Genomic DNA, 27832 nt, shown 5'->3' with positions numbered 1-27832 from the left:
GATCGAGGATGATGCCAGATAGAGAGGCGTCAGGAACATCTCGGTATGACAGGCTGACGAGACGAGACATGTATTGACAATTGCATAGCTACATATATGTACATGAATATCAGTGTCAAAAATGTATAAATAATTTTTTTTTAAAAACACACAAGACCCAACATTTGTTTTCAGTTTCTTTTTAACATTATTTGCAATAACGGTGAAAGGGAATCAACCATCTCCTCCATGATTCGCGATACGTTATATTACATTTGATAGCAGACGATGCTCTGTACATGTGACGCTACATTACTGCTGACTAACTTATTACATGGTTCTCTCCGTCAGCCGTTCCCATGTCGTGAAATGAAAGGTTATGCCATAAAGGGTGCTTTTAACAGTTCCTAAAACGTGTTCAAGTATTCATTATTCTATAGGGTAGAAGAGATGTCGGATAACAAAAATGCAAAAAAATTAGATTTACATGGTGCAAATATGTAAATCGCCACTGTGCGCATTGGACAAAATAAGGAAGACAAAAGATAATTAAATATTAATACTTATGATCTCAAACTTCATTCTATGGCTTCAGGTTTTTAGTTTTCTTTTAAATAAATGCTTAGTTAAAACACAGCTCATCAATGCATTATAATATTATTCACAACCGCTTCAGGTCAACGAGGTCATTCTTAGGGACGGTTTGACCTCAAGCGGTTGTGACGCGTCTCCGCCATGAAAAACAATGAAAGTCGCCCGATCAGCACTTTGCGTAATATACGCGTTATGACAAGAGACGCGGCACGCGCAAACCGAGATGTGATCATAATTAAAGAGGGAATAACTAATACGACGAAAGAGTCGGGAGACATTAAACTTAAAAAAAAAGGTATAGAATTAAAAAGACAGTTCTAAAGGCTACGGTCTTTCACTTTAGTGTTAATAATGTTATATTGTAGTGGTGGGACATTTTTAAATGTAGTAGTGACCCAGAAACGGCAAATGTAGCGTTTTGAAAATGTCGAAATTCCCTTCACGTGCGAGGACTGAAACTACAGGACGTCAGGCACCATTTACAAAATGTACATATCATCCACACACCCCTGATACAAACACACCTCCACCGCCCTTCAGACAACTGCGGTGGCACCGTGGCATGCTTCGTGTGTGTGTCTCTGTATGCGTGTGTGTGTGTGTGTGTGTGTGTCTCTGTGTGTATATGTGTGCGTGTTCCTGACATAGCATAAAATCCGGGACGCCTTTCAGACTACACTCCGGTTGACTGGGGGACACGTCTCGTCCAAAACCGGCGTTAAAAAAAAAACACCGTCCCCAATTTAGAAAAAAGCTTCAGATCAGTGGTTAAGGTTAGGATGAGGTGAGGCTTAGGCGGCATGCGTTTCCTAAGGTTACGGTTAGGAGCTACGGAATTAATGTTACGTCCCCAATGTACGGTAAGAGGTAAGTGTGTGTGTGTGTGTGTGTGTGTGTGTGTGTGATACCAACAACATCTCTGCTTTAAGGACACAGCTGGCTAAAGTGAGAACTAAGCAGACAGACAGACCGGGGTAGTAACACACGTATTTGGCGCGCTGGTGTCGACCCGGGTCTTAAATAACCCAGGTTTTATCTGAGATATTGCTCGAAACTTCAGATGACCGTAACACTGATGGTGAAAGTATTACGTCTTAAAAACCCAGAGAGAGAGGTGGCCCCTAGAGGCCGTGTGATAAGTGGAGAGGTGGCCCTAGGCGCCGTGTGATAGGTGGAGAGGTGGCCCTAGAGGCCGTGTGATAGGTGGAGAGGAGATGTCGGTCGGATGAGTCACTACTTAAAAACAGAACGCACGCACGCACGCTTCTCCCCTTCCTACATCATCAAGAGTCCCGCGTCTTAATGACAGAGAATTACTACAGACTAACGAGGGATAGTCTATTAATTAGCAAAGCAGCCAGGAGGCTAATCAGTGTGATTTCCCTTTTCTTCATGCATCCACAGCCCTACTACTGTACTGCGCAGCCAACGGCAGCCATTGGTTGAACTGGGCTACGGCCCCTTTCTAGGTTACTAACTAGACTACTGAAGCTGCACGTCCTGGTGGGATATATGGGGGGGGGGGGGGTTCAGACCCCACTGGGGGACTCTGAGAGAACGGCCAGAACAAGCTCAGAGCTCTCAAGATATCTTTGAAAGGAGGTTAAAATGACAAATAAATAGCGGTGATGATAGTTCATAGTAAGGAAGCGTCAAAAAGGCACACAAACAATAAAAATAAACGAGGCGTAATTGTGAATAAAGGCGGCAAGCTAAAATTGGCACGCGAGAATTACAGCCTGCTTTAGAGAGAAAAAAATAAGGGAAACTTTTTTGAATTAGGGACAATCAGATGATTGTAAAAGAGAGGAGAGGGGATGATGTTTTTTTCTTCAAAAGGGGGGTAGAAAGAGAGGGAGAGAGAACTCATGCGAATACACACACGCATATATATATATAAAAAGAAATTTGGACTAATGCAGTGTCACCCTCAGTGAGGAGGACAACTGGAGATAGAAAACGGAAATCCTGCCACAACTCCCAGTACGACCGGTACAGCTCCCGCAGCGCTATTTGGTTTCAGTCGAAGACACGTTGGAACTCGAGGGGAAAAAAACATCAAAGCAAGTGCGAGAACAAACAAAACGCATAGACCTGCTGACCCATCATCTCACACCCCACCCTCTTTTGTTGATCCTCCCCTGGTGACCGGTGTCTCCCAAAGGTTTCTTCCTGAGGGAAGCGACGGTCGTGACCGGAGGATAAAAAAAAAAAAAGGGAGGGAGGGCAGGGTTTTAGGTCAATTTTGACGTCGTCTGGTTACTGCTTGTGAGTTCCATCTATGGCTGCAGTCACTCTGCACAAACAGACCATAGTGGCGTTGTAGCTCATCGTATCATATATATCCCAGTGGTTCCCAAACGTAACCCCCAGTCCCCCACCAAGCCAGTACCCGGGTATGCCTTCAACAGCTTTTTACCATGAAATATCAAGTATTGAACTACATATATGACTCGGTTCGAGTGGCAGCACCTAATTTATTTTACTACATTCTTACAGAACTTTGAAAATTACCAATTTCTACTGGTCTCTTTTCATTCCAACATTAAACTTGAGGTTACTCTTAAGTGTTCTGATGTACATTTACTGGGTGTCATAGTTAGATAAGCGCTTTTAATTTTTATAAAAGAAATGCAAACCAGGGGCGCCAGGGTGGCACACAACGTACAGCACTGCGGTGCAACATGGCCGTCCCGGGTTCGACTCCCGGACCCGGCGACATTTGCCGAATGTCTTAACCCATCTATCCTCCCATACTTCCTCTCTCTCTCTCTCTGCCAGACTGCCCGGAAAAAAAAACAATAAAATATCTCACCAAGGGGAGCTCCAGTAGCTCACCACGTACCGCGAGTGCTATTTCAGCGCCGTGGACAACCGCGCTCGCGCGGATCTGGGGCTGAGCGCGTTCGAATCGCGGACGGCAGCCGTGCCTTTCCCAGAGTGTCTACCCCCCCCCCATCTGAACCCTTTCAGCCTGCTTCTGTCGGTCGAACTTGACCAAGTATGAATGAGAAGAAAAAGCGATAAACGCTAAAAGAACCAGGTGACTGGTCAAAGTTTAAAAAAAAAAAAGAATATCTCACCAAAAACATAATATAAAAAAGAAAGAAAGAAGACCTTTCAGTAGGTGTGAAGCCAGGGGAGAGAGGTGTGCCTCCACCCCGTCATTATGTTCTCATTTTGGGCTTCGCGACGTGAACACCGCTAACGTTACCTGGAGCGCTGGTTGTTATTATGGGCGAGTCAGCTTTTCTCTTAGTGTCCCGACGACAGTGTCCAAAAAAAACCGTTCACTTTTGTTTCATGATTTCTTTTTCTCCCTGGTTGGATGATCACAATCACTGATTTGACACAACTGATCTTGTGTGTGTGATGGTAACCGTCGAGCAACAGTGTTTGTTTACAGCCCTCGGGTGCAACACATTGTGTTGAAATCTGAATACCGTAATTCCTCTAATAGTAACCGGGTCTCAATTACAAGCCGGGTCTCTATTAATGGCCGGGTGCGCTCTTGAGCTAAGCAATTATAAGCCGGCCTCCTAATACAAGCCGGGTTACTAATATACTGAGCTGCATACTGAGCTAGTTACTTGATTTCACTTTGAAAACGTTGAAATGACCAGTGACCACCTGTAATTGCACTGTTTACTATTTCATACAGTACTTGGTTTCAATAAATGAACCCAGTACATTTTACTGGGTTCAAACTGACACAAAATGTTGATTTATTCATTATGATCCGTTTGAAAATTTGAAATATAGGCCTCCCTCTTATACAGGCCTCCTCCTAATACAAGCCTGGTACCCGCTACAGTTGAAACAAATACAAGCCGGGGTTACTATTAGAGGAATTACGGTACATTTCGTTCTGCTCAGATTCTGTTGTTCCTCTCTCCACACTGTGTTAGCGCTGTGCCGGTATTCCACTGGTAGTAGGACATCATTTTGTCTCCCTCTATCCCCCCCCCCCCCCCCCCACCCCCCACCCTGCAGTTTGTGCAGGCCACGCCCCACCGTTTGGGAACCACTGATATATATATATACACTGTACAAGTTAAGGTTATTGCAGGTTCCACTCGGTTGTCCAGCGCGCACGCGCACACACACACACACACACACACACACACACACACACACACACACACACACACACACACACACACACACACACACACACACACACACACACACACACACACACACACACACACACACACACACACACACACACACACACACACACACACACACACACACACACTTTGCGTCCTTGGCGGAGGGGAGTCTATAGAGTCGTGTCGGGATGACCGGCGAGGGGCAGAACTCAGGTAGGGGGGGGGGGCGGGGGGTTCGGGAAGCTGGGGAGTCTAAGGCGGTTGTCTGACGGTAGTTTCGGAGGAAGGTGGCCGGGGTCGAGGGGGACGGGGACAGGAAGTGGTCACCAGTAGAAGGAACGCGTCAGGAAGTTGGCAGCGGTGCTGAGCCAGCCGCTGCCGTCGGTGATGGAGCCCACGCGCGTCACGGCCCGGTCCGGCTCCAGGGAGGGGCTGTCGTCCTCGGGCAGGTAGTCGGGGATGTTGGTGTTCTCCTCCACCTCCAGCACGCCGTCCGAGTCCACGTGGAACGGCAGGATCAGCTGCACGTGGGACGGGGGAACCAAGATTAGGGGGTGGGGGGGGGAAGTTGTGCTTTCCATTTAACCCTTTCACTGCCACACTACAGAAGGTTAACCCTTTACTATCACAGTACCGACGTTAACCTTCTGTAGTGTGGCAGTGAAAGGGTTAACATGCTGTTGTGTGGCAGTGAAAGGGTTAACCTTCTGTGTATTGTCACAGTGAAAGGGTTAACCTGCTGTTGTGTGGCAGTGAAAGGGTTAAGGTTCTGTTGTCATGTCCATCACACCACTATACGTTTGTAATTGTTTGTAAATTATAATAATAACTTTATTTGTATAGCACCCTTCATGCGGGGGATTGCAGTTCAAAGGTGCTTTACATCAGTAAGAAATAAAGACATAAAATCTGTGTAAAACAAGCGGCAAGAGCAAAGCATAAAGTGGGATAAAATAATGCAGATATATTAATCAACATCATATCAGAAGAACCTCACGTTCCAATAGGCTTCTTGGATTTCTGTAATCGGTTACAAAACACGATAGTATGCACCCAGCGGATAGTGGGGCGTAGAAATAAAAGTAAAAATAAGTAAAATAATAGCAACAAGGGTATTAATGGTTGTTGTTGATACGTCTTGAATTAATTATTATCCCCCCCAAGGTTGTACAGGTGAACACAAACCACTACAAAGCCTACAAATGCACCTAGAAACAGGCATAGGACAACAGAAGCAGACACTGCCTCAAACCATCAAATACATGGCTGAGTCAGGTCTGACCCCTGCTGGTCATAAGGTGTATAGCTCTAAATGTAACGCCCCCGTCAGTTTGCTCTTTTGGTGGAATATTGCATCCGTTCTTCACGGAGTCGCGGATAAGAAACACTGGGGAGTTGTGTGTGAGGAAGAAGAAGGTTCAGATGTAATGTGATTAAGGCGCGGGGCGGTACGGAAGAAATATCACAATATCCAGGATTATTTTCAATAAGGATATACATCACTATATCTGCTTAGTCATGGGAACTCAACTCATGAAGTTCATCATATTGGTGCATATCATATTAGGAAGTGTGATACGCCGGTATACGATTTATATATGATTTTTAATTAACATTCTCGAATATATCAGAATACATTTTGGGGGGGAAAAATCTAGTTTAGACAACTAAATTGGGTAGCAGTCGATTTAAAAAAAGATACACAAATTACATGTTAATTACTGTGTAATAACATAAATAACTTAATTACTTGGTAATGACAAGTAATTAATTATTTGTAAATGGTAAATGGACTGCATTTATATAACAGCTTTCACCCATTCACATACCGATATTTATCTTTTGACCGTGCAAGGTGCCGACCTGCTCATCGGAAGCAGTTAGGGGTCAAGTGGCTCTACCTCCTGAGCCACTGTCGCCACTGTAATCAATTGCCTTATGTAAGTTGACAATAAAGGAGTCTTAATGTATTGCCCCGGGTCTGAATATAATGGTGGAGGCTGTCTAGAGGCTGGGGACACACTCCGGGCGTACGGAGATGGTCACATGACAGGCAGAGAGGCTGTCTAGACTAGAGGCTGGGGACACACTCAGGGCGTACAGAGATGGTCATATGACAGGCAGAGAGGCTGTCTAGAGGCTGGGGGCTGGGGACACACTCCGGGCGTACGGAGATGGTCATATGACAGGCAGAGAGGCTGTCTAGAGGCTGGGGGCTGGGGACACACTCCGGGCGTACGGAGATGGTCACATGACAGGCAGAGAGGCTGTCTAGAGGCTGGGGGCTGGGGACACACTCAGGGCGTACGGAGATGGTCACATGACAGGCAGAGAGGTTGTCTAGAGGCTGGGGGCTGGGGACACACTCAGGGCGTACGGAGATGGTCACATGACAGGCAGAGAGCAAGTGGCCCACAGCCCCAGGGCACAGATATGACCAGCTAATCATGTCACTGTGAATCATCACTCTTCACCTACTCCACACCCTCTAGGGCCGGACAATATATATATACCATATATATATCGATATTATCATCTTTCATCGTCTATCTGGATTATTGCATTTATTCATCGTAATACACAATTAAGTTAGATTTCACACAAAAACAATTTCTGAAATATTTGAGAATGTTAATTGAGGATTAGCATTTCAGCCTGTGATTTTTTTCAGGAATGTGGTCGATGTTCACTACCATTGCTAACAAATGCTAATGATTTCTGCTTACAATATCTCAAAAGCCCAAACCCCACTGGTCCACTCTCAGCACGATCCAAGCTTGTTCCTCATACCAACCCCGGCTAGTCAGCCTTTAACAAAAGTCAATGGGGTCAAGCTTCCTTCCTTTACACGCTGACTGAAGCCAAATGAGATCTACTGTGTGTGCGTTCTGTTCTGTGAGCCTCGTCGTGTCTCACCTCTCCTCCGTTCTCTGCCTTGACCACCTGCTGGGCCGTCATCACCTTGGTGGAGCTGATGGCCGTGCCCAGGGCCTGAGGGAAGCGGACGCAGAAGGTTAGTTTTTAGTCTCAGTAGCCTCATAGCTCCCGATTATTTCCAAGAGAAATCTCAAAACTAGGACTCGGAGCCATCATTCAGCCCAGGTTATCAGAGAAACACAGTTGCTGCTGATAAATCAATCAAACTGTATTGATTGATTGAAACCTTTATTTATACTCCGGTGAGCTCTGAGGTGAGGCCACCTCATTTACAGAACTGCTGAGTGTACAACAAGATAAAACAACAAAACAATGTGCAGTGCAATCAGTTAAAAACAGTTGCAACATGAATCATTTATAAATGATTTTTTTTGCACATTGCATTTTACCCACTGCTAAACATTTGCACAATCACACAACTTTTTTCCAAGTCCATCCTGTTATCTGCACTGCACACTTTTTAGAACTTTACATAGTCATCTTAATTTTAGTCATATTTGATCTTATTCTATGCCAATTTTATTTTATTTATATTATTGGTTGAGGAACCACAACAAAGTGAATTTCACTATTTTGTTTGCTGTAAAGTACTGAATGACGTGACAATAAAAATGTAATGTGAATCAGCAGACACATGGCGTTGAAAACAAACGGAGAGGTCTGTTAGAACTCTTACGCCTTGATCTATCTCAAAACAGCACATTCTGGGGCGAGTTCATTGTCAAAGTGTGTTGCTTAGCCTCCGTCGCTGAGCGGTAAAAGTCTACAAGTTTCTCTTCGGTGCTCATGAGGAAAACATCCGATAAGTTCGCTCTCGTTTCTGAAGCATAAGTATCTTTATTTTTACGATAATTTCCAAACGCCACATTCGGGGTGAGTTTATTGTCAATGAAAGTGGTATTAAGGCTCCATCACTGTGCTGTAATATAGCATGTCCAAGTCAAGCCAGCTTTATTTATATAGCATGTTTACAATGACTAAAAGCCACCCAAAGTGCTTTACAGGTAGAACACAACAAAAAAAACACGTACAGTAACAAATAAAATACAGTAAAGCAAGGTGCAATATAAAAAGAGACAAGAAGTGGTAATAAAATAGATACAGAAAGTCCAGAGTAACAGCAAACGTAGTTGACAGGTGGCAGGCTAACTCTGGTCAAAGGCCAGGGAGAAAAGGTGCGTTTTCAGCAGCGGTTTAAAGGCCTCTAGGCTCTGGACAGATCTAATGTGGGGGAAGCTGTTCCAGAGGCGAGGGGCTGACACCAACCCTGTAAGACCCTCGGTTGCAAAATTACAACATGACTTTTAGCTTTTAGCTATTTAAAAAAAAAAAAAAAGTCTTTAAATGTTTACTTTTTGAGTACATTTACATAGTCAATGGGTTCTGTTTTTCAGCCTCACAATGCTATTGGATAGTAAATGTGTTTATAGGTCCCACCACATTCTGGCCTCTGAAGTTGATCATGTCAATTTAATTTACAGGTTAATAAGGTAGGCACCTGAGGAAAACAAACTGATGAGGTTTGCTCTTGGTTCTAAAGCGCAACATCTTTATTATTTTTATCATATATATACAGTATATATCAGGCTGTGTGTCCAGAGAGACTCTTACCTCGGCCTTGAGGTCCGAGCGGATCCGGACCACACACCTCTTGACGGCCATCTGGAAGGTGAAGCTGATGACTCCTCTGATCTTCAGCAGGGCCTCCTCACACAGACTCCTCCGGCTCTACGGGGTTAAAAAGAAAAACACATAATGTGTTTGAGTATCGTGATTTAAAAAAATAATGTATTGATTCTCAATGTATTAATGGATTAGAATAGACTTTTAATTGTCATTGCACACAAGTATACAACGAAATTTCAGGGGAGCTCCCACAGACCGTAGTACAATATATACATACATGAAACACATAACACTGTACATATAACAGAATATTTTAAATAATAAAGTGCATGATGAGCGGTAACATAGTGGTTATCAAGTCCAGGTAAGTGCATGGTGCACGTGAGGGGACAGTCAATGAGAGTTTAACAGTCTGACTGCTTGGGGGGAAAAGCTGTTCATAAGTCTTGAACTCTTGGTATGTATGGACCGGTATCTCCTCCCTGAGGGAAGGAGCTGACAGAGGTGATGTGCTGGGTGAGACACTTGGAGCGGTGGAGGCAGCGGGAGGTGAACGTGTGGTACGTGTGGTGAAAGAACATGGCAGTGGTTAAAGGAACACGCCAACATTTTAGCTTACCGTCTTCTCCAGAGAGAGACAAGAAGATAGATACCAGTTTCCTCTCTGTGCGTTCAGTAGAAAGCTATCTGGTTGCAGGTTAGCCTAGCTTAGCACAATGAATGGAAGCGGACAGTGCCGGTTAGCCTTCAGGAGAGGTGTTAGATGGACAATGCCTAGGCTAACCGGCACTGTCCGCTTGATAAATATGATACATAATAATAGTACCTAGGAATCATATTAGACAAGAACCTAAAATTTGATAAATAGGTACATTATGTATGTAAGAAGGTCAAGCCTAATTTAAACTGTTTTCGTTTTATTAGAAGGGATCTGTAAACTAAAGCTGCTCAACTTTATATGCACGATTCTTTCCCCACTTGTCTTATTGTATCACATGGTCACAAACCATACTAAAACCCATAACTATAATATAGAAACAGGCTATAAAAATCATGGGCTGTAAACCAATGCGATGGCATCACTGCAGTGTTTTGAGTAAGCACAATCTTTTCACGTTTGAACATTTTGTAATTTTCTGTAATATTAGGCTTGTTTTTAAATGTTTGCACAATCATCTCTCATCTTTATCTTCTGGACTGGTGGTTAGACGTTGGAGCTCTAGCAGAGCAAACACACAAGCTTCCAATAATGGTGACTGTACTGTTCCCATGTGCAAGAGTTCGTTTGTACAGTCTGCCTTCTCTGTTAACGGGGCAAACTTATGGAACTCTCTGCCTACTGGCTTAAAACTGGAGTCCAATGCCAACGTTTTCAACAGAGGACTCAAAAGTATGGCTGAAATCAAAGCAGCAGTGCTCACATATGTAGACGCGGGCTGGTTTTGTTGTTTTGATCATGGACTATTGTTCTGGTAACTATCTGTTCTGATTTGTGATTTTAATTCTGTATTATACTGTTAATTTTATTCTATCTTTTAGCAAAGCCTCAATGGACTGGTGTTGAAAACTAGCACTCGTGCTATAAACACGCAAACAACACATCTGGTCTGTCCACTGTGACTGGTCCAATGTAGCTGTGGTGTCCATTTTAAATATAGGTTTTCATTCATTCATTCATTCAAGACTAGGACATTAACAGTAGCTACTATGGCAAGGATGCTCTATAACATTTCAGAGAATGCCCCTGAAATAAGAACGACGGGTGCAAAGGAATTCCAAAAATGTCCATAGTATCAACGATGTCCAATAATTGATGTCTCATTAACGTCATTAATGGAGATGTTGAAATTATTGACTTGTCGTTTGTTAGTTTTTGTTCTGATCTAGTCAGCATATACCCTTTGCTTCCTAAAAGATATTGGATGGACAATAGATTGAAAAATATTGATTAACAGTAATGATTGTATATTAACTTGATCGATGGACTGAGCGTCAAGTGATTTTGTTTGCAGATGATTTAGTTGGAAGACATTTGAACACCGTGAAGGTGCACTTGGTTATGTAGCACTAATGAAGTGGTTGATGAAAGATAAAAGACTGAAAATAATTTGATCTTACTTTATATATATTTTGTTGTTATTTCTTGATTATTTTATTGTTCGAAATAAACTATTCATTCATTGCAGGTATTCAACTGCTACAGGCAGCGTTTGATTAAGTAAATGTATAGTGCTGCTGGTATCAGAGGCTGTTGTGTGTTTTGTAGCTGCAGTCTGTGGTCTGTCACCATGTGATCTGGCTAGCTGCAGCTCTCCTGTAGAGCGGCGTTCAGGTTCAATCTCAACATCCCACTGTGGCTGGCATTTACAACACCGAGCCACCACCCCAAAGTCTGACGGATACCGGTTAAAGTGATACTCGTACCATCATCACCATGACAACAGGATGGAAAGTCATGACAACAGTAATGGAAAGAAACCGCGTTGACCTACTCAGGTTTGTTGGACACGATTGTAATAGTCTGACGTCCAGGATGTCGAGCACAGACCTCGTTGGAGGAACTATGTTGCTAGTAGGGGTGGGAATCACCAGAGGCCCCACGATACAATATTATCACGATACTAGAGTCACGATATATTGCGATTATATTACCTTTTTTCAACTGCAAATTATGTCTCCAACAGAAAACTTTGGACTCTGGAATAAAAAATATATATACATCATCCGTTTCATCTAATGAGATCATGTTTTCAGTCTGTTCACCTCACTCCAATCATTATTAGTGGAACAAAATCGGAATGTAAAAAAAAAAAATTTTTTAAGTGGTGTTTCCCCTATATGCATTCAGCAGCGGCACTGAATTAGGACCGCCGCTGCTATGAACTAGACTATTAAAACAAAATTATTTAAGGGCGGTCAGGTGGCGTAGCGGAGATTGCGTTCGTCACCAACACCGGAGACGCTGGATTCGCCTGTTCGAATCCAGCTCACAGCTCCGGCGTTGTCACCAGCTTGGCTGGCCGTTCACACTAATACAATTGGCTGTATTAGAGGGTGGGAAAGCTGGCGGGGTGGGTCCAGGTCGTTGTAAACAGCGACTCCTACAGTTCGGTCGGGGCGCCTGCTCAGCGCAGATAGGATCTAAGGGGGGTAGTGTGATCCTTCCACACGTTACACCCTCTCAGTGAGAGTCCGCGCTGCCAGGTGAAAAGAAGCGGTTGATTGGCTAGACGTGTGTCGGAGGAAGCACGTGATAGCCTCCACTCTCCCAGACCGACTGTGGGGGGTAAGTACGCAGCGACCAGGAAGGGGATTGGGAATTGGCATAACGACTAACATTGGGATGGGAGAAAATCGGAGGAAAAGATAAATAAAAAAAAATATATATATATATATATATATTTAACACTATGGGTGCCGGCCAGAAATCCGGAAAATGACTGTGGATTGCCAGCGCTATTTGTCTATGGAGAAATTCCCCTTCTTTGCAGGGCTATAACTTTTTAAATTCTATTGCTACATTGCCATTATTAGGGCCCATTCAAAGTCCTATATGTATTGTTCATTGTGTAGCAACGTTAAACTTTTTCATTCACATATTCATAGTAAAGTATGGTCTAATGTATAAGTATGTTTTCATCTCTTTCTGCAGCTTTCTCCAGAACGTGATATATAGCCCCAAATGCATTATATTGATGATGAAATACAGTTTGATGGCAATCGGGGCGATATAAAAAATGTCAATTGGACGTACTTCTAGAATGATCTACGTATGATCTGATGATGACCGGATGGGCGGGGGATCGTTTATAATTCCGTGGGCAGCGTTATATCATTCATCTAGTGTGGGTGATATGTTCATCATAACAGTTTATATGGAATACGATCAAAAATAACGCTGAATCTTACCGTATCCTCCTCGCGCCGTTGGGCGATGAGCGTGGAACAGTCATTTACCTATTATGGTATGTAGAAATATCGGGTCCATTTCCAGCTTGTATAATAGTATATATGTCCAAATCATGTTGTTTATCGAGTTATTGGCAATCGATCGCTATGTATTGTGTCGAGATCGAGTCCCGGTAGCCAAACAGAGTGCCCGGAAGTAATAAGGCCGACCAGCACAACCTCCATAGCACTTCCTGTTTGGCGATTGCGCCGATCGGCCACCAGATGGCGCTCCTGAACCGCCAGAGAGCTCAGTGGGTCCTCCTGGTGGATCTCAGGCCAGCGGAGGGGAAATATGAATCCGATCGCAGATTTTTTAAATATTGATATAAGGACGCTGTAAAGCGTCCTCCGGCAACTTGAGCATGGCCGGGAATGACGTGTTAAAGCGTTTTCCGGCAGTCAAAGTAAGAAATTATACATTTTTTCTTTTCTTTTTTTTATAATTTCATTTGGGCTGTGGGGGGTGCTTAATGTAAAAGACTGACTTGAGGAAAAGGCTGCAGGGAGAAAGCACTGCAGTCTAGTCTATTTTGTGTTTGAGCACAAAGTTCATCATAGATCTAGACTCTTTATTTTGCTCTCAAAGTGCACCAGATTGATGCATTTAACTTTAAAATGTAAGTTCCCGAATGGGTTGATTACTATTTCCCGTTTCATGCCAAGGAAATGGGATATCGATTCATGTTTATCACACCTTGTTCGGAGGTGCGTTGCCGTGTCTGAATGTCCGTTCTATATGCCGTAAACCTTCATTAATTTGATCTCCGAGAGACAGCCACTTCTCAATCTAGCCAATCCTCCTCACACACTGAGAGAGAGAGGGTTTATTTCCTGTCAGCTACCGTATTAGCAAACAATGCAACAGGAAATAAACAGGGGCCATTTGGAATGTTTACGTTGTCATGTTTGAAAAGGTCTAGAATGGCGGCACGTATTCCTTTATATATACATATATTTTTTTTAGGGCTTTATCGCATACATTTTGATTAATTAACAACAGAAAAAAAAAGAAACAAACAAAAAAGAAAATCGCATTTTATCACACGTCGCAGCACTTGCTCCCCGTCTGTCGGCTTGGGGCTGTGTTTTCGCCGATCAACCAATACATTGTTGGAAAGTTGAATTTGCCGCCTTTCGATCGTCACCACAATCAACCTATTGCGTGCTTCGAGTCTCGAGTCAGAAGACAAAACATCCGGCGAGCGTCATTTGACAAGCCATAGCACACGCCGTTTACATTTCTGACAATTACATCGCTGCATAACTCATAACAAGTTTAATTCTTGGTTATTTGCGATACTCTGTATATACACCCAATTAAACGTTATAGCTGCATTTATCTTTCAAACTAATTTGGTCACGGAAGACAAAATGTGGTCTTTGCGTAGGAGTGTGCTACTGTACTGGCCTACTCTCTCAGTCAGGATCTCGTCGCCCGTCTCCCATTACTCCAGTTTGATGTTGTCCTAGATTAGCGATTGCTTGAAGAAATCCAATAACAACTTGGAATGTCCCGTCCGTCCGTCCGCCCCCCCACTGGACGGTGCAACACAGTGTGACCAAAGGTCTGGGCAGTGGGGGATGACCGCTGTAATAACCTCTCACCACTGGAGGGACGGAGTCGTCAAACCAATCCCATTTTAGTGTGTGAGTGTGAATGTGAGTGAGAGAGAGTGAGTTTTATTTTGCCATCCTGTCCAAAATATCAGACCATTAGAACAGAGAATTTCCCCAAATTTTATGAAATAATTCCACAAACTATCATTTGTTCTTGGAGCATGAAGAATCCATGCCTCTAGTAGCAAAGTTTGTGTTAGAATGTTTGTGTTAGAATGCCACATCTCACAGAGAAGAACCAGCAATGAATTCCTATTTCTGCCTTGATTACTTTAGTTTGTTACTAAACGAAAGACGTTAAAGAACCCAGGACGCCTATCGCAAAGAGTAGGGGGTTCCCCGACGTTCCTGGCCAAATTCCTAATCAGGCGTCTGACATCAAGGCCACCTAATCATCCCTTCCCCTTAATTGGCTGATATCAATCCCTGTCTCCTGAGCCGTTCAGCCATTGTGTAGTGTGATGTGTGCCTATGGCAGCCATTGAGCCTGCGTAGCCCAAGGTTGGGTGCTACCAGTGGTGGTGAAGGAGGCAATTTCCACCCTACATTGTAAAGCGCTTTGAGTGTCTAGAAAAGTGCTATATAAATGCAATTCATTATTATTAATTATTATCATCATCACCACTCACAGAGTCGTCCAGGCCGTCGATGTGCAGCACCACGGTCTTGGCCCTCTTGTTGCTGGACCCCAGGAAGAAGTGGGCCTTACGTCTGCAGGAGGACGCCGCCGCCTCCGCCTTCTCCGCCTCCTCCTTGCCGGCCGCCTGCAGGATCTCGTAGATCTCCGAGGCCAGCAGCTTGGTTTCCCCCGGGGTCGTGCTCCTTAGGGAGGAGGAGGACGACGGGGGAGGAGAGGAGATAGAGGAGGAGTACAGAGGAGGTGAACAGGGAGGAGAGGATATAGAGGAGGAGGAGGGGTACAGAGGAGGTGAACAGGGAGGAGAGGGAGGGACATATATACGCCAAAGAAGATGATGGCAATTCAGCTGTGTCACTGAAGTGCAGATGGATCCTGAGTTCTGACATCAAGAGACTATGTTAGAAGATAACACAAAATACTTGTCTTTTAATAAAAACAGATGTGAAGTTTCAATCCAATTTAAAAAGCATACCTGCAAACTCAGAGAGTGAAAAGGGTGACAGATATACAAAATTCACTTCACTTAAGAGACCTAATTTGGGATAAAAAAGGTGACTAAAGGTGACTAGTTTGCAGGTATGACCAAATAAATTGACCCCCTAGTCTCCCATACATTAAACAATGAGGCTCTGTTTATCTATTAATGGGTTGTGGCCTCCAACCAAACCACTCCCAGAGCTGAGAGGCTGATATTTCTAAAAGGTCGTCGACTCTCCGTCAGATGTTAGAGTGTCCAGCTGCACCGTGGGGGGTGGGTTTGGGGAGGGTCCCCTGCCAGAGGGGACTGAAGACAGCCACAGTGACATCCCTGTCACTGCCTAACCTTTCCACTGCAAAAATAAACACCCTCTTCTTCAACAGAAACGCATTCACAACAGTCTCCACGGTGTCAGTATATACTCCACGGTTTACACAGTCATAGGTTTGTGGGTCAAAGCCTTCCTTGAAAAAGGAAAAGCCCATAAGGTTAGCAACTTAAAAAAGGTGCTGTAGATAACATTCACAACATGGAGGCAGCAGTAGGTTTTGATTAACTGCCGTTCTTCCTCAAGCAGCGTTGGACGCTCTGTGCTCCTGGCTTCTTTATGCCGGTCTCATTTTGTGCACTATAGCTTTTAATAAACATACATTTTGTTTCCTATTACCGCTACTATATCTTTAGGCGGCCTGCTTCTCCCACAGGTCTTTTGTGGATAACCTTTTTCCCCCCTGTGTGGACTAATGTGGGGCATCTTGGGACACCCCCCCCCCCCCGCGGGCTACAATGTACATGATGATGTCACCAAGCCACCGTTCCATGTATAGCAACCGGATACGAGTGGATCAGCTGCCTGGCAGAGCGGCCCCAGCGGAGGCACCGTGCTCCACATTCCTGTCCTGGCCCAGGGTCACACACCATGAAGACATGCAGGGACTAGTACTACAGATGAAAACTAGCTCATTAGCTCATTCTGGCACATTTACATTGATGTGGACACTGAAGATGTGCACTGTCCCTGGGTACTTTTTTTTTTTATTTTTTTTTACGGATTTGTCGAATGAGGTGGCATTCAATCGGCAACAAATAGGGCTTTAATTCTATATATTATATGTTTTACAAAAAATGCTGACCCCCGAGACTCCAGACGCGCGCAAGCGCAAAACGGGTCCTATAGGACCCGGTGCAAGTTAAGAGGTTAAAAACTACAAGGCACCTTGCTTATCCTTTATGAACAGACAGGAATTAATTTTGTATGTCAATTATAAATTGTAAAAAATAAACTTCTATGCCAATTTTTACAAGGTATTTTGGTATTTGCACTAATGTGGTGCAACTCCATGCCCCCCCCCCCCCCCCCCCCCCCCCCCCGCCCCTGAGCCATTTGTTCCCACTGTGTCCAGCTATGAACGACCTCTACCCCAAAGTCACGGTGACTGGAATGGGAGTAGGAGGGGGGGGGGGGGCTTCTGCTCTTACTGGAGGCCCCTACTTGACAGGAGGCCTGACAAGCTGAAGTGACACTGGCTCGCCACAGGGGGCAGTGCCTGAGGAGAAGACATGACGCCAGCTACAGCCAGATAGGCCTACTACTCACATGTGAGTGTTCATGATAAACAGCTGTCACTTAGTGCCATTGTCACGAAGCCTCTGGTAACACTAGCTCCCTGGAGGACTGTGTGCACACGCACACTCATACTACACATACACACACACACACACACACACACACACCTTTTAAAACCCGAGAACTCCCCTCTGGCTATAGTTGGTTCTTGAGTGCTAATGATTTTAAAAAGGCATATTACGCACCTAAGACTAAACTGAAAGAGGAGCGCATGTATGACTAAGGAGTGAAGGGGAGACGCAGGAAACACTGGTGGGATCTGATCCCGGGTCAGTCAGGACACATGACGTCTCTCGGGGCACAGGATGGGCATTTTCAAGTATTGTCACAGATCACACCGCTCCGTTTTTGCCCTGCTGTGCGCCTACATTTTTCAAGGATGTGTCGACATTATTCTTTTAATAAAAGCTACAAAACAAAACTGGGGATGAGGGTCAATTTAATTAGGCTAAAAACAAGTAACACTCGTAATGAAATGAAAATGAGCTGCCTCTGCAAAATAACGTGTAAACAACCGCAGCACAACAGAGAGTAAACACAAGCCTACATCAGTAAAAAAAAAAAGAAAAAACATTAAAATGAGGCGACGGTGGCAGGACGTATTAAAATCTTTAACCTGCAGAAACAGCATATTAATTGTTCACCACCCTGATTTTAACTCAGTATTAATCCCATTCATCCTGACAGGGAGACGGTGGCTGTCTTCCTGCCCAGGAAAGAAACTGCAGACAGTCACATTATTGTCTGTTCAAAACAAAAAGAAATGTCCAGGATAAGGTTTTGTGTGAAAACTGCACGGTGAGCACAGTGTGTGCGTGTGTGTGTGTGTGTGTGTGTAGGTGTGTGTGTGTGTGAGGCTCAGTGCAGACGACAGGGCCTTACTTCTGCATGACGTTCTGCAGACTCAGCATCATCCCCAGCTCGCCCTTCATCTTCTCTCGGTTGGCTCGACATTCTGCCAGGTAGCGGACCGCCTGTCAGGACAAGGGCGGCCATTAGCCGTTACAGCCACAGAGCGGGCAGAGAGCAGGCAGAGAGCAGGCAGACGCACCGAGGCGGAGCAGGCGGGAGAGAGCCCTCTGTCCCCAGTGTGTGTGTGTCCGTTTAACTACTTGTGAGAAGCCGGCCTCTTTACAAATCACCTTTAATGTGAGGACATTTTGGATTGTGAAGACATTTTGACCGGTCCTCACACCAAAAAAAATAATAAAGATGAATCGGGTTAAAGAATAAAGGTTAGAGTAAGGGGCTAGGGAATTAATTTAAGTCAACACAATGTCCTCACAGGTGAGTTACTAGTATACTGTAGTAACAAGTGTGTGTGTAGAGATAGTACTACATTTAGGGACGGGTACCGAATTCGGTACTTTTAAAAGGTACTTACCGAAACACGACGGTACTACAGAGTATCGATTCACGTGAGATACCATAATTTTTATTTATTTTTTTAAACCTTTTTTCTTTTCATGTCAACGTTCACACGCACAATATACGCTTACCTAGGATTTGACTTGATTCAACAACAAAGCAGTCGGGGCAATGGCAAGCCGAAAACGGTCGAAAGTGTATAGTTATTTGAAGTTTGGATTTTTTTTTCACGACTGTGGTAGGTAGATTACATTTTTATAAACTAAAGTACCGAAAAAAGGTACCGTTGGGTACCGGTATCGATTCACAGGTACCGGTACCATATCGGTTCAAATGTTAACGGTACCCATCCCTAACTACATTATATAACCAGTATACACAAGCATTCCCTCAGTGTTTATATACTTCAGGGGTTGCCAATAACCTGTTACATAAAAGAGCACTTGCATTCTGACTGAGTCATGTTAGGTTAGGTTGCGTCTAGGAGGAGTGCACCTATACCAGGCTGAAATATAGTATACCAGAGAATGACCAAATATGCAATATGGCCAAAATATGATATATCACAATACTGTATGTTTCTTATTTTTGAGGGTATAGCGATATCAATATTATGGTATTGGTTTTTAAACTTTTTATTCCAGTGCAAATTACCGTGTGACGTTTTCTTTATTATATACACATTATATATATATATATATATATATATATATTAGGCCTGTCCCCGACTAAGGATTTGTATAGTCGACTACGGCTCAAATGTCATGATGCTTTTTCATTCAAAATGGTATATTTTAATAAATGTTTATCACAAAATCTGTATAATACTGCTGCAAGGAACAATTTTTAGATTAACTAAAAAAAGATATAGCCTAGCCTGTGTATAATGTATCATTTCACAATCTGTAGATCATTGATGACGGTATAGTATGGATCCTTGAAGGTATACCTCCTAGCACGATACTGACATCTGGTTCCGTACCAGCCATGTATAACAAAGAGTTATTTGATCTCTAGTTTTGTCCAGTGACACCAAACAAATAGTCAAAGTCTACATTGTTTTCTTTGAAGCCCCGTAGCTCAGGAATGCGTAGTGTGTTATCGGCATGATTCATAAGACATAGATTGAAAAGTATCTGCCTGATTTGTACAAGTGATGGCTTATTTTGAAGGTATGAACCTGTACTTTCATATCATGTATCAAATGTTTTGACGCCTTTAAGGACCCAAGGTCTGTGCTGGGTCACTGTTTTTATCAAGTAATTAATCTCAATTTAGGAATCATTATCAGCAATGGTAGTGGTGTATCCATATTTTAGGTTATAGGGTAAATATACACTTGGATTGAATACATAGAAGATACTTCTGCACACTTCAATAAGAGTCTTGTGGGGCAGGCGTGTTGGGAGAGAAACCCACACACCGTGTTGAGCTTGTAAATAGAACGTGTTTATTAGCAGACAGATCCCAAAGTATCTTCCTCTGTGGGACTTTGTCTACTAATAAACATAATAAACAAGTTCTATCAACAAGCTGAAGATAGTGTGCAATGATCTTCTCTTTATCCCCTACTTGGTTGGAACACCAGAGCAGACATTTACATTTAGTAATTTATCTGATGCTTTTATCGAAAGCGACTTACAAGTTCTGTACGACAAGTCAGCAGGAAGGGTACAACTCTTTCAGCTGAGTAACAATGTTCATCAAACAGTGCTGAAACTTGGGTGCTGCAGTATTGAATGCAGACGTAAGATATTAGTATAGTTGTAGGAGGAGTGCACGGTAGTGTAGGACAGTAAGACGTCCCCTTCCTCTGCTGTTACAGGGTTCCACTGCATGTCTGTGTGGCGCAGGGAACGCCCTTCAGTGTAACGGCCCCCGACGCACTGTCTGAAAGCCATAACAGACTCACCTCGTCTGACGCTTTTATGGCGCACTGCGAACGAGCGTCGGCCTTGAAAGACCCACACAGAAGTAGGTTTTGTGCTGCTGTATGGTGCAGCAGAGGGAGCTTTTTGTGTGCTTTTTATTTGACCTTCACTCTCTCGCGGCCCTCGTCTTGAGGGGAAATGACATGAGTCTTGTTTGTTTCAGTGTGGGGCCGTACAGGCGCCAGAGAAGATGTATTGGCTGGGCATTTGATTCAGGATATGGGGACAAGGGGCAGTTATTTTTAGGGAGGTGCGGCAGTGTCCATAAAGCATAGGTTTACTTTACAGAGTGAATGTTACAATTAATATACAGTCAGGTCCATAAACATTTGGACATCAACACAATTTATCATTTTGGCTCTGTACACAGCACCACAATGGATCTGAAATGAAACAATCAAGAAGTGCTTTCAGCTGTAATTTTAGGGTATTTACAAACAAATCAGGTGAAGGGTGTAGTAATTACAACATTTTATATGTGCCTCCCTCTTTTAAGGGACTAAAAGTAATCAGACAATTGGCTGCTCAGCTGTTCCAGGGCCAGGTGGGTTATTCCCTCATTCTTTCATTTACAAGGAGCCGAGTTAATTTCAACTGTGCTATTTGCATTTGGAATCTGTTGCTGTCAACTCTCAATATGAGGTCCAAAGAGCTGTCACTGTCAGTGAAGCAAGCCATCATTAGGCTGGAAAATCAAAACAAACCCATCAGAGATATAGCAAACACATTAGGTGTGGCCAAATCAAGTGTTTGGTAAAGAAAGGACACACTGGTGAGCTCAGCTCAGCAACACCAAAATACCAGGAAGACCAAGGAAAACAACTGTGGTGGATGACAGAAGAATTATTTCCCTGTTTGCCAGATCAAGAATACTCTCCAGGAGGTAGGCGTGCGTCCCCCACCTTTTTGGAAGCCACATGTGTGTGTAGAAATGAGGCACTAGTACTTAAAGGAACACACCAACATTTTGGGAAATTAGCTCATCGTCTTCTCCAGAGAGAGACAAGGAGATGGATACCAGTTTCCTCTCTGTGCGTTCAGTAGAAAGCGATCTGGCTGCACGTTAGCCTAGCTTAGCACAATGAATGGAAGCGGACAGTGCCGGTTAGCCTTCGGGAGAGGTGTTAGTTGGACAATGCCTAGGCTAACCGACACTGTCCGCTTCCATTCATTGTGCTAAGCTAGGCTAACGTGCAGCCAGATAGCTTTCTACTCGCAATAAGCTAATTTCACAAAATGTTGGCGTGTTCATTTAAGAAAAGCATTTCCCACCATTTTTAAACGATAGACTAACACGGCATGTGCACAGGCAGCGTTGTTGATGTGTTTTTCTGACAAGCGTGTTCCGGGACAGAAACTAGTTTTTTTCAATGCTGCCATCTCCACCAGGCATGTACGCTGCTGCGCAAGAGACATTTTCTGCTGCTCCCTTCCTTTTACACTTCAGGTCAAGTTGGGTAGGACAGTCGTTATAAGCTTGTTTTTATACATCATGGTAACTGAAAGAAATGCCCATCCCATTCCCTGAATGAATAAATAGGCTTTGTTTGTCAAACAGGTCCGTGATTACTGCAGTTTGTACACTGTTGTGTACACTATCACTTTGCAGAAATTCCAAGACTACATCGTTTCAACGTACAGAGATAATTTACTTCAAAATAATGTTATGCAACATAATAATATACTGTATATGGTTAAGAAAAAGATTAACATTATAAAAAGAATAATGGTAAGTAATAGGGCTGTACCAATTATTTGTATTTTTATTTATTTTTTGCACGTTAATGTTCTGTTGAGGTTTTCCGCAGGTGTTGTGTGTGACGTCATCATTAGAGAGTAAGGCTACATGGGCTATCTATGTTAAATTATATTTATCTATTAATTAAATCATGATGAATTCAGTCAGAGTCTGTCTATTTGCCTTGTCGAATTGCAAGTCAAGTCATCTCCTCAAACAGCCTTGTTTGTTTTGGTCGCTGGGTCCTCATTTCATGCTCCAACATCCAAGCAACGCGTTGTTCGGCCATTTAAAACGATGTGCTTCAAGGTGCGTGTCAAACACTTCAAATGCATTTTTTGGGCCTTAAAAAGGAACACGCCAACATTATGGGAAATGTGCTTACCGTCTTCTCCAGAGTCAGACAAGAAGATACCGTAATTCCTCTAATAGTAACCGGGTCTCAAATACAAGCCGGGTCTCTATTAATGGCCGGGTGCGCTCTTGAGCTAAGCAATTATAAGCCGGCCTCCTAATACAAGCCGGGTTACTAATATACTGAGCTGCATACTGAGCTAGTTACTTGATTTCACTTTGAAAACGTTGAAATGACCAGTGACCACCTGTAATTGCACTGTTTACTATTTCATACAGTACTTGGTTTCAATAAATGAACCCAGTACATTTGACTGGATTCAAACTGACACAAAATGTTGATTTATTCATTATGATCCGTTTGAAAATTTGAAATATAGGCCTCCCTCTTATACAGGCCTCCTCCTAATACAAGCCTGGTACCCGCTACAGTTGAAACAAATACAAGCCGGGGTTACTATTAGAGGAATTACGGTAGATACCAAATGTCCTCTGTGTGTTCAGTAGGAAGCTATCCGGCTGCAAGCTAGCCTAGCTTAGCACAATGAATGGAAACGAACCACTAGCCTAGCTGTTGGCCAAAAACACCTCTGCTGGAGCATTAAGCTAGGCCAGTGTTTCACATGAATGTATTAGTGGTGGCCAACCACTGTATCAAGTAAAGCAAATAAAACAAATAGATTTTCCAAACTGACAGAATAACTAACAACACTTCTAGTGTTACATATACTTATATTCTGTACCTAACTACCGTATGTGTGTATCTTACCCACCATTAAATAATGTATGAACCTGAGGGAAACTGTAGCCCCTGTTTATTCCAACACGACTGCGTGTTGCTCACCTTCTCAGTCAGCGGTCGTCCGGTGTCATACAATTTTTTGCATCCCCGCCAAATATTGGTATCGGCTGGTGATCGGGATTTTTTTTGTTTTTGATTGCATCGGTCCGATGAGCAAAACGTTTGTTTAGGTAACGTGACTTGCATGTGACAATGATCACGCAGCACAACAACAAAAAGGTTTTTCATAGAAATGTAAAGAAACTAGTTTCTTTTTAAGATATCTTTTAGGGCATTCTGTGCTTTTATTGATAGGACAGTCAGTGAGAGAAGAGAAGAGATGGGGAGGACAGGACATGCAACACACATGTCCTGGGTCGGATTCTAACCCACGACGTTGCGATTACGCAGCATGCGTCTTAATGTACTGTATGTAGCGCTACCGGGGCGCCCCAGAAATTTGTTTCTTGGCATGAGATTTGAGTATTCTCCGAAATTCTCCCCATACCGATATTCTATTTTAGCCTGGTATCGGACCGATATCCGCTATCGGTATCGGTGCATCCCAAGTAATATAATAACAAGGTCATTGACCACGGACGTACCCTAACAGAACACTGGGCCACACAACCCCCGGGGAAGAAGGACAGGTGAGCAGGCTCCATCATGGCATACAGGGGAAACTACCGGTATGCATTCTCTAGAGGCACGTGTAAAGGGATAACACTCACCAACAGTGCAGAGTAGACAATCTGGGGGCTGGGGTGGTCTAGGAAGAGGATGAGGCCTGGTAGGCAGCCCTGGTCCTCTACTATGGCTCTTCTGTTAAGGGGGTCCGCTGCAAGATCCCGCAGCTGGTTCACCACAGTCAGCGCATCCAGCTCCCCGCTCATGGTGCCTCCTCTCCTGGTGCCATGCACAGCAAACTGGCCCCCGTACACTGCTGACAAGAGAACATGGTGTTAGGGACATTACAGCTATTGGCCCCAGCACACTGCTGACAGGGCCCTGAACACTACTGACAAGAGAATGGGGGTCCAAAGATTATAAACAGTTTTGCACAGATTGATTTAGTTTGACAGTTATTTAGAGTAAATCAGTTTGAATACGGCCACCAGTGATGTCATCGGGGACATTGAATCCTTGTGTTGCGTTAAGTACAGCATCATGAAATGATGTAGATGAATACCTGGTCTTATAGGGACTGCTACATTACCATTTCATGAAGCTGTAATTAACAACACAAGGATTCAATGTCCTCTATGACATCACTGGTAGCGATATTCAAACGTGTTTACTCTCAATAACTGTCAAACTAAATGCATGTGTGCAAATCTGTTTAGAGTTTTGGGATGTGAGTGAGATTATGTGCAACATAAATCAGCATCGGATTTCCCCCCCCTTTATGAACCCGATTTAATCTGTGAACCATGCTACAATGATGCATGTTAAATACACATGCATTTACAAGGTACTGGTGTAGATGATCTGCATCGTGATCATAATCACTAGCAGCAACTGGTAACGGATTGTCTTCTGCTTTGAACAATCAAAACACCACAACTCGTCTTTAACCATATGGGCAATGAGTCAACGTTTCGCTTGGGCTAGTTTATAAACATGTGTACCGGTTTCCTAATCAATTGTGTATTTTGAAAGTAACGTGAGCTGAAAATAACATTATTATCATGCTGACTGGTGTGTGTGACCCTTGTATGTGACTGGTGTGTGTGACCCTTGTATGTGACTGGTGTGTGTGACCCTTGTATGTGACTGGTGTGTGTGACCCTTGTATGTGACTGGTGTGTGTGACCCTTGTATGTGACTGGTGTACATGTGACCCTTGTAACTGGTATAATGTATAGATGTAGCAGTACTGTCTATCTGTATGTCATCCTGATGAATTGAAAATGTGGGACCCTGATGTAAACAAGACGAAAGTCTTTCTCTGGTCTGCATCCCCTTAACAATGGTGTGTATTGAGCTGTACTGTACCCATTCTGCAATCTGTTAATAACGTTTTCAATCAATCAATCAATCAATCAATCAATCAACTTCTAGGCTGCAAGCAGATGGTGGAAGTAAACGGTACCCTATCCCCCCCCCTCACAGTGAGCTGTGGTGTTCCACAAGGAAGCATACTAGGACCGCTACTATTCCTAATTTATGCAAATGACATGTCGTCAGCTTGTGACTGCAACTTGTTCCTGTTTGCGGACGACTCAGCCCTGCTGGTCTCTGACAAGAACAAGTTACAGGTTGAAAAAGCCCTCAGCTCGGAACTAGGCAAAATCTGCATATGGCTCGCCGACAACAAACTATCATTACACATGGGCAAAACAGAGTCCATTCTCTTCGGTTCAAATAACAAACTCAGCAAGACTGACGGCTTCTCGGTTACAGTGGGTGACAATATTGTCACAAGGAAAGATGAAATTACCTACCTGGGTTCCATCCTAGAGGCTAATCTTTCCTGTGACAAAATGGCATCCAATGTAATAAAAAAAGTCAACCAACGAACGCGATTCTTGTACCGGATCTCCTCTCTGGTAAACAAGAATACCCTGAAGACTCTAGCAGGAGCACTCATTCAAGGGTACTACGACTATGCTTGCACCTCATGGTACCAAAGCACCTCAAAGGCACTAAAAAACAAATTACAAACATCTCAAAACAAGCTAGTCAGACTACTACTTGACCTGACTCCTAGAACCCACCTCACCCCTGCCCACTTTGACAACCTAGGATGGCTTAGAGTAGACGACAGAGTACAGCAACTTGCAATGGGCCTGGTCTACAAGATACACTACGCGACCAAGGTACCCATGTACATGTCAAAATACTTCCCAAAGGTCAGTGAATACCACGATCACAACACCAGAGGGAGCTCCACAAATCATGTAAAACCCAGATTCGGCTCAAACAAGGGACTAAACACGTTTCGCAATTATGCCACATCAATGTGGAACGCCCTGCCTAAAGCTGTAAAGGAATGTGAATCACTACCCACCTTCAAAAACACTCTCAAAAAACACCTACGTGAGACTGCAATTCGAAACTGGCCCCTACAAATGTCCTAACCTAATTGTACAGTAAATGACCAAGTAAGGCTTTGTCAACATTCCAATGTACAGTGTAAAATGTGTGTGTGTCCCCTACCCAACCCCCCCCCCCCCCCCCCCCACCTCCAATGTACAGCCCTCACCCAACCCACCCAACCCCACCAACCTCCTCCAATGTACAGTTTCTACGCCAAATGTATATACACTCCTTTTCTGGACACTTTTGTATCACAAACAGTACTGTATTTGCAAATCTGATATGTCATAAATGTATAGATGTAGCAGTACTGTCTATCTGTATGTCATGTATGTCATATATGTTATGATGAATTGAAAATGGGGGACCCTGGTGGAAACAAGACGAAAGTCTTTCTCTGGTCTGCATCCCCTTAACAATTGTATGTATTGAGATGTACTGTACTGTACCCATTCTGCAATCTGTTAATAAACTTTTCAATCAATCAATCAATCAATTGTCAAATAGCATAGCCTGGAGGCTAGCTAAACGGTGGCATGTCAAATTGATTGATCCAACTCCATGCTCAACTAAAACAAGACAAAAACAAACTTGCCAACCGATGTAGCGTTTGGCAACAAAACATACTTTATTCCGTGGAGGACGCCTTCTTCCACGACCCCAAGCTAACCTCTGAAATCACGCCCTGCTGTCACACAGCAGTGTCAGTGGGTTCCCTGTCAGGAGCTAGCTTAGCTGTTAGCCACATCACGTTAGCAGCTAACCTAGCGTAGCTAACAATAATAACCCACCGTCTACGTTACCTGTTTCAGTCAAACGGTCTCCTTAGTTAAAACCATGAACACCCCGAGTTGAAAGGCAAATAGGACGCTTAGAGAGAGACGGGAATTTGTCTAAAATACCCTTTCAATATAATATTTTTGTCGGCCTTCACTGCTGCTTTATTATCAGTCTTGCTCGCGGAGGTGGTCAGTGTTTGGTTTTTTTTCGCCATATCAATGGATCCGCGTGATTTGTACCTCGGTACGTCGTGGTTTACACGGTGTTAGTGAGTTCA

At 43.6% G+C, this 27832-nt stretch overlaps 1 protein-coding gene across 2 annotated transcripts; it reads right to left on the bottom strand.

Moving 5' to 3' along the window:
• LOC311238594 (armadillo repeat-containing protein 1-like) lies at positions 1 to 27735 on the bottom strand. Of its 2 annotated transcripts, none has more exons than XM_084326715.1 (7): positions 27579 to 27735; positions 24468 to 24679; positions 18447 to 18538; positions 15449 to 15641; positions 9237 to 9353; positions 7605 to 7679; positions 1 to 5209 (listed from the first exon to the last, which is right to left on the bottom strand). In XM_084326715.1, the coding sequence occupies exons 2-7, from the start codon at positions 24627 to 24629 to the stop codon at positions 5012 to 5014; spliced, it is 837 nt and encodes a 278-aa protein (XP_084182841.1). In that variant the 5' UTR covers positions 24630 to 24679; positions 27579 to 27735; the 3' UTR covers positions 1 to 5011. The 2 variants fall into 2 exon arrangements, with proteins under 2 accessions (XP_084182841.1, XP_084182840.1); XM_084326714.1 differs by having other exon boundaries at positions 24468 to 24676.
• Between the last annotated feature and the right edge of the window lie 97 nt (positions 27736 to 27832).

The sequence above is a fragment of the Notolepis coatsorum genome, assembly GCF_963971535.1.
Source record: "Notolepis coatsorum genome assembly, chromosome: 12".
In the NCBI taxonomy this organism is placed as follows: Eukaryota; Metazoa; Chordata; class Actinopteri; order Aulopiformes; family Paralepididae; genus Notolepis; species Notolepis coatsorum.
This window is presented reverse-complemented; position numbering and strand designations above follow the sequence as displayed.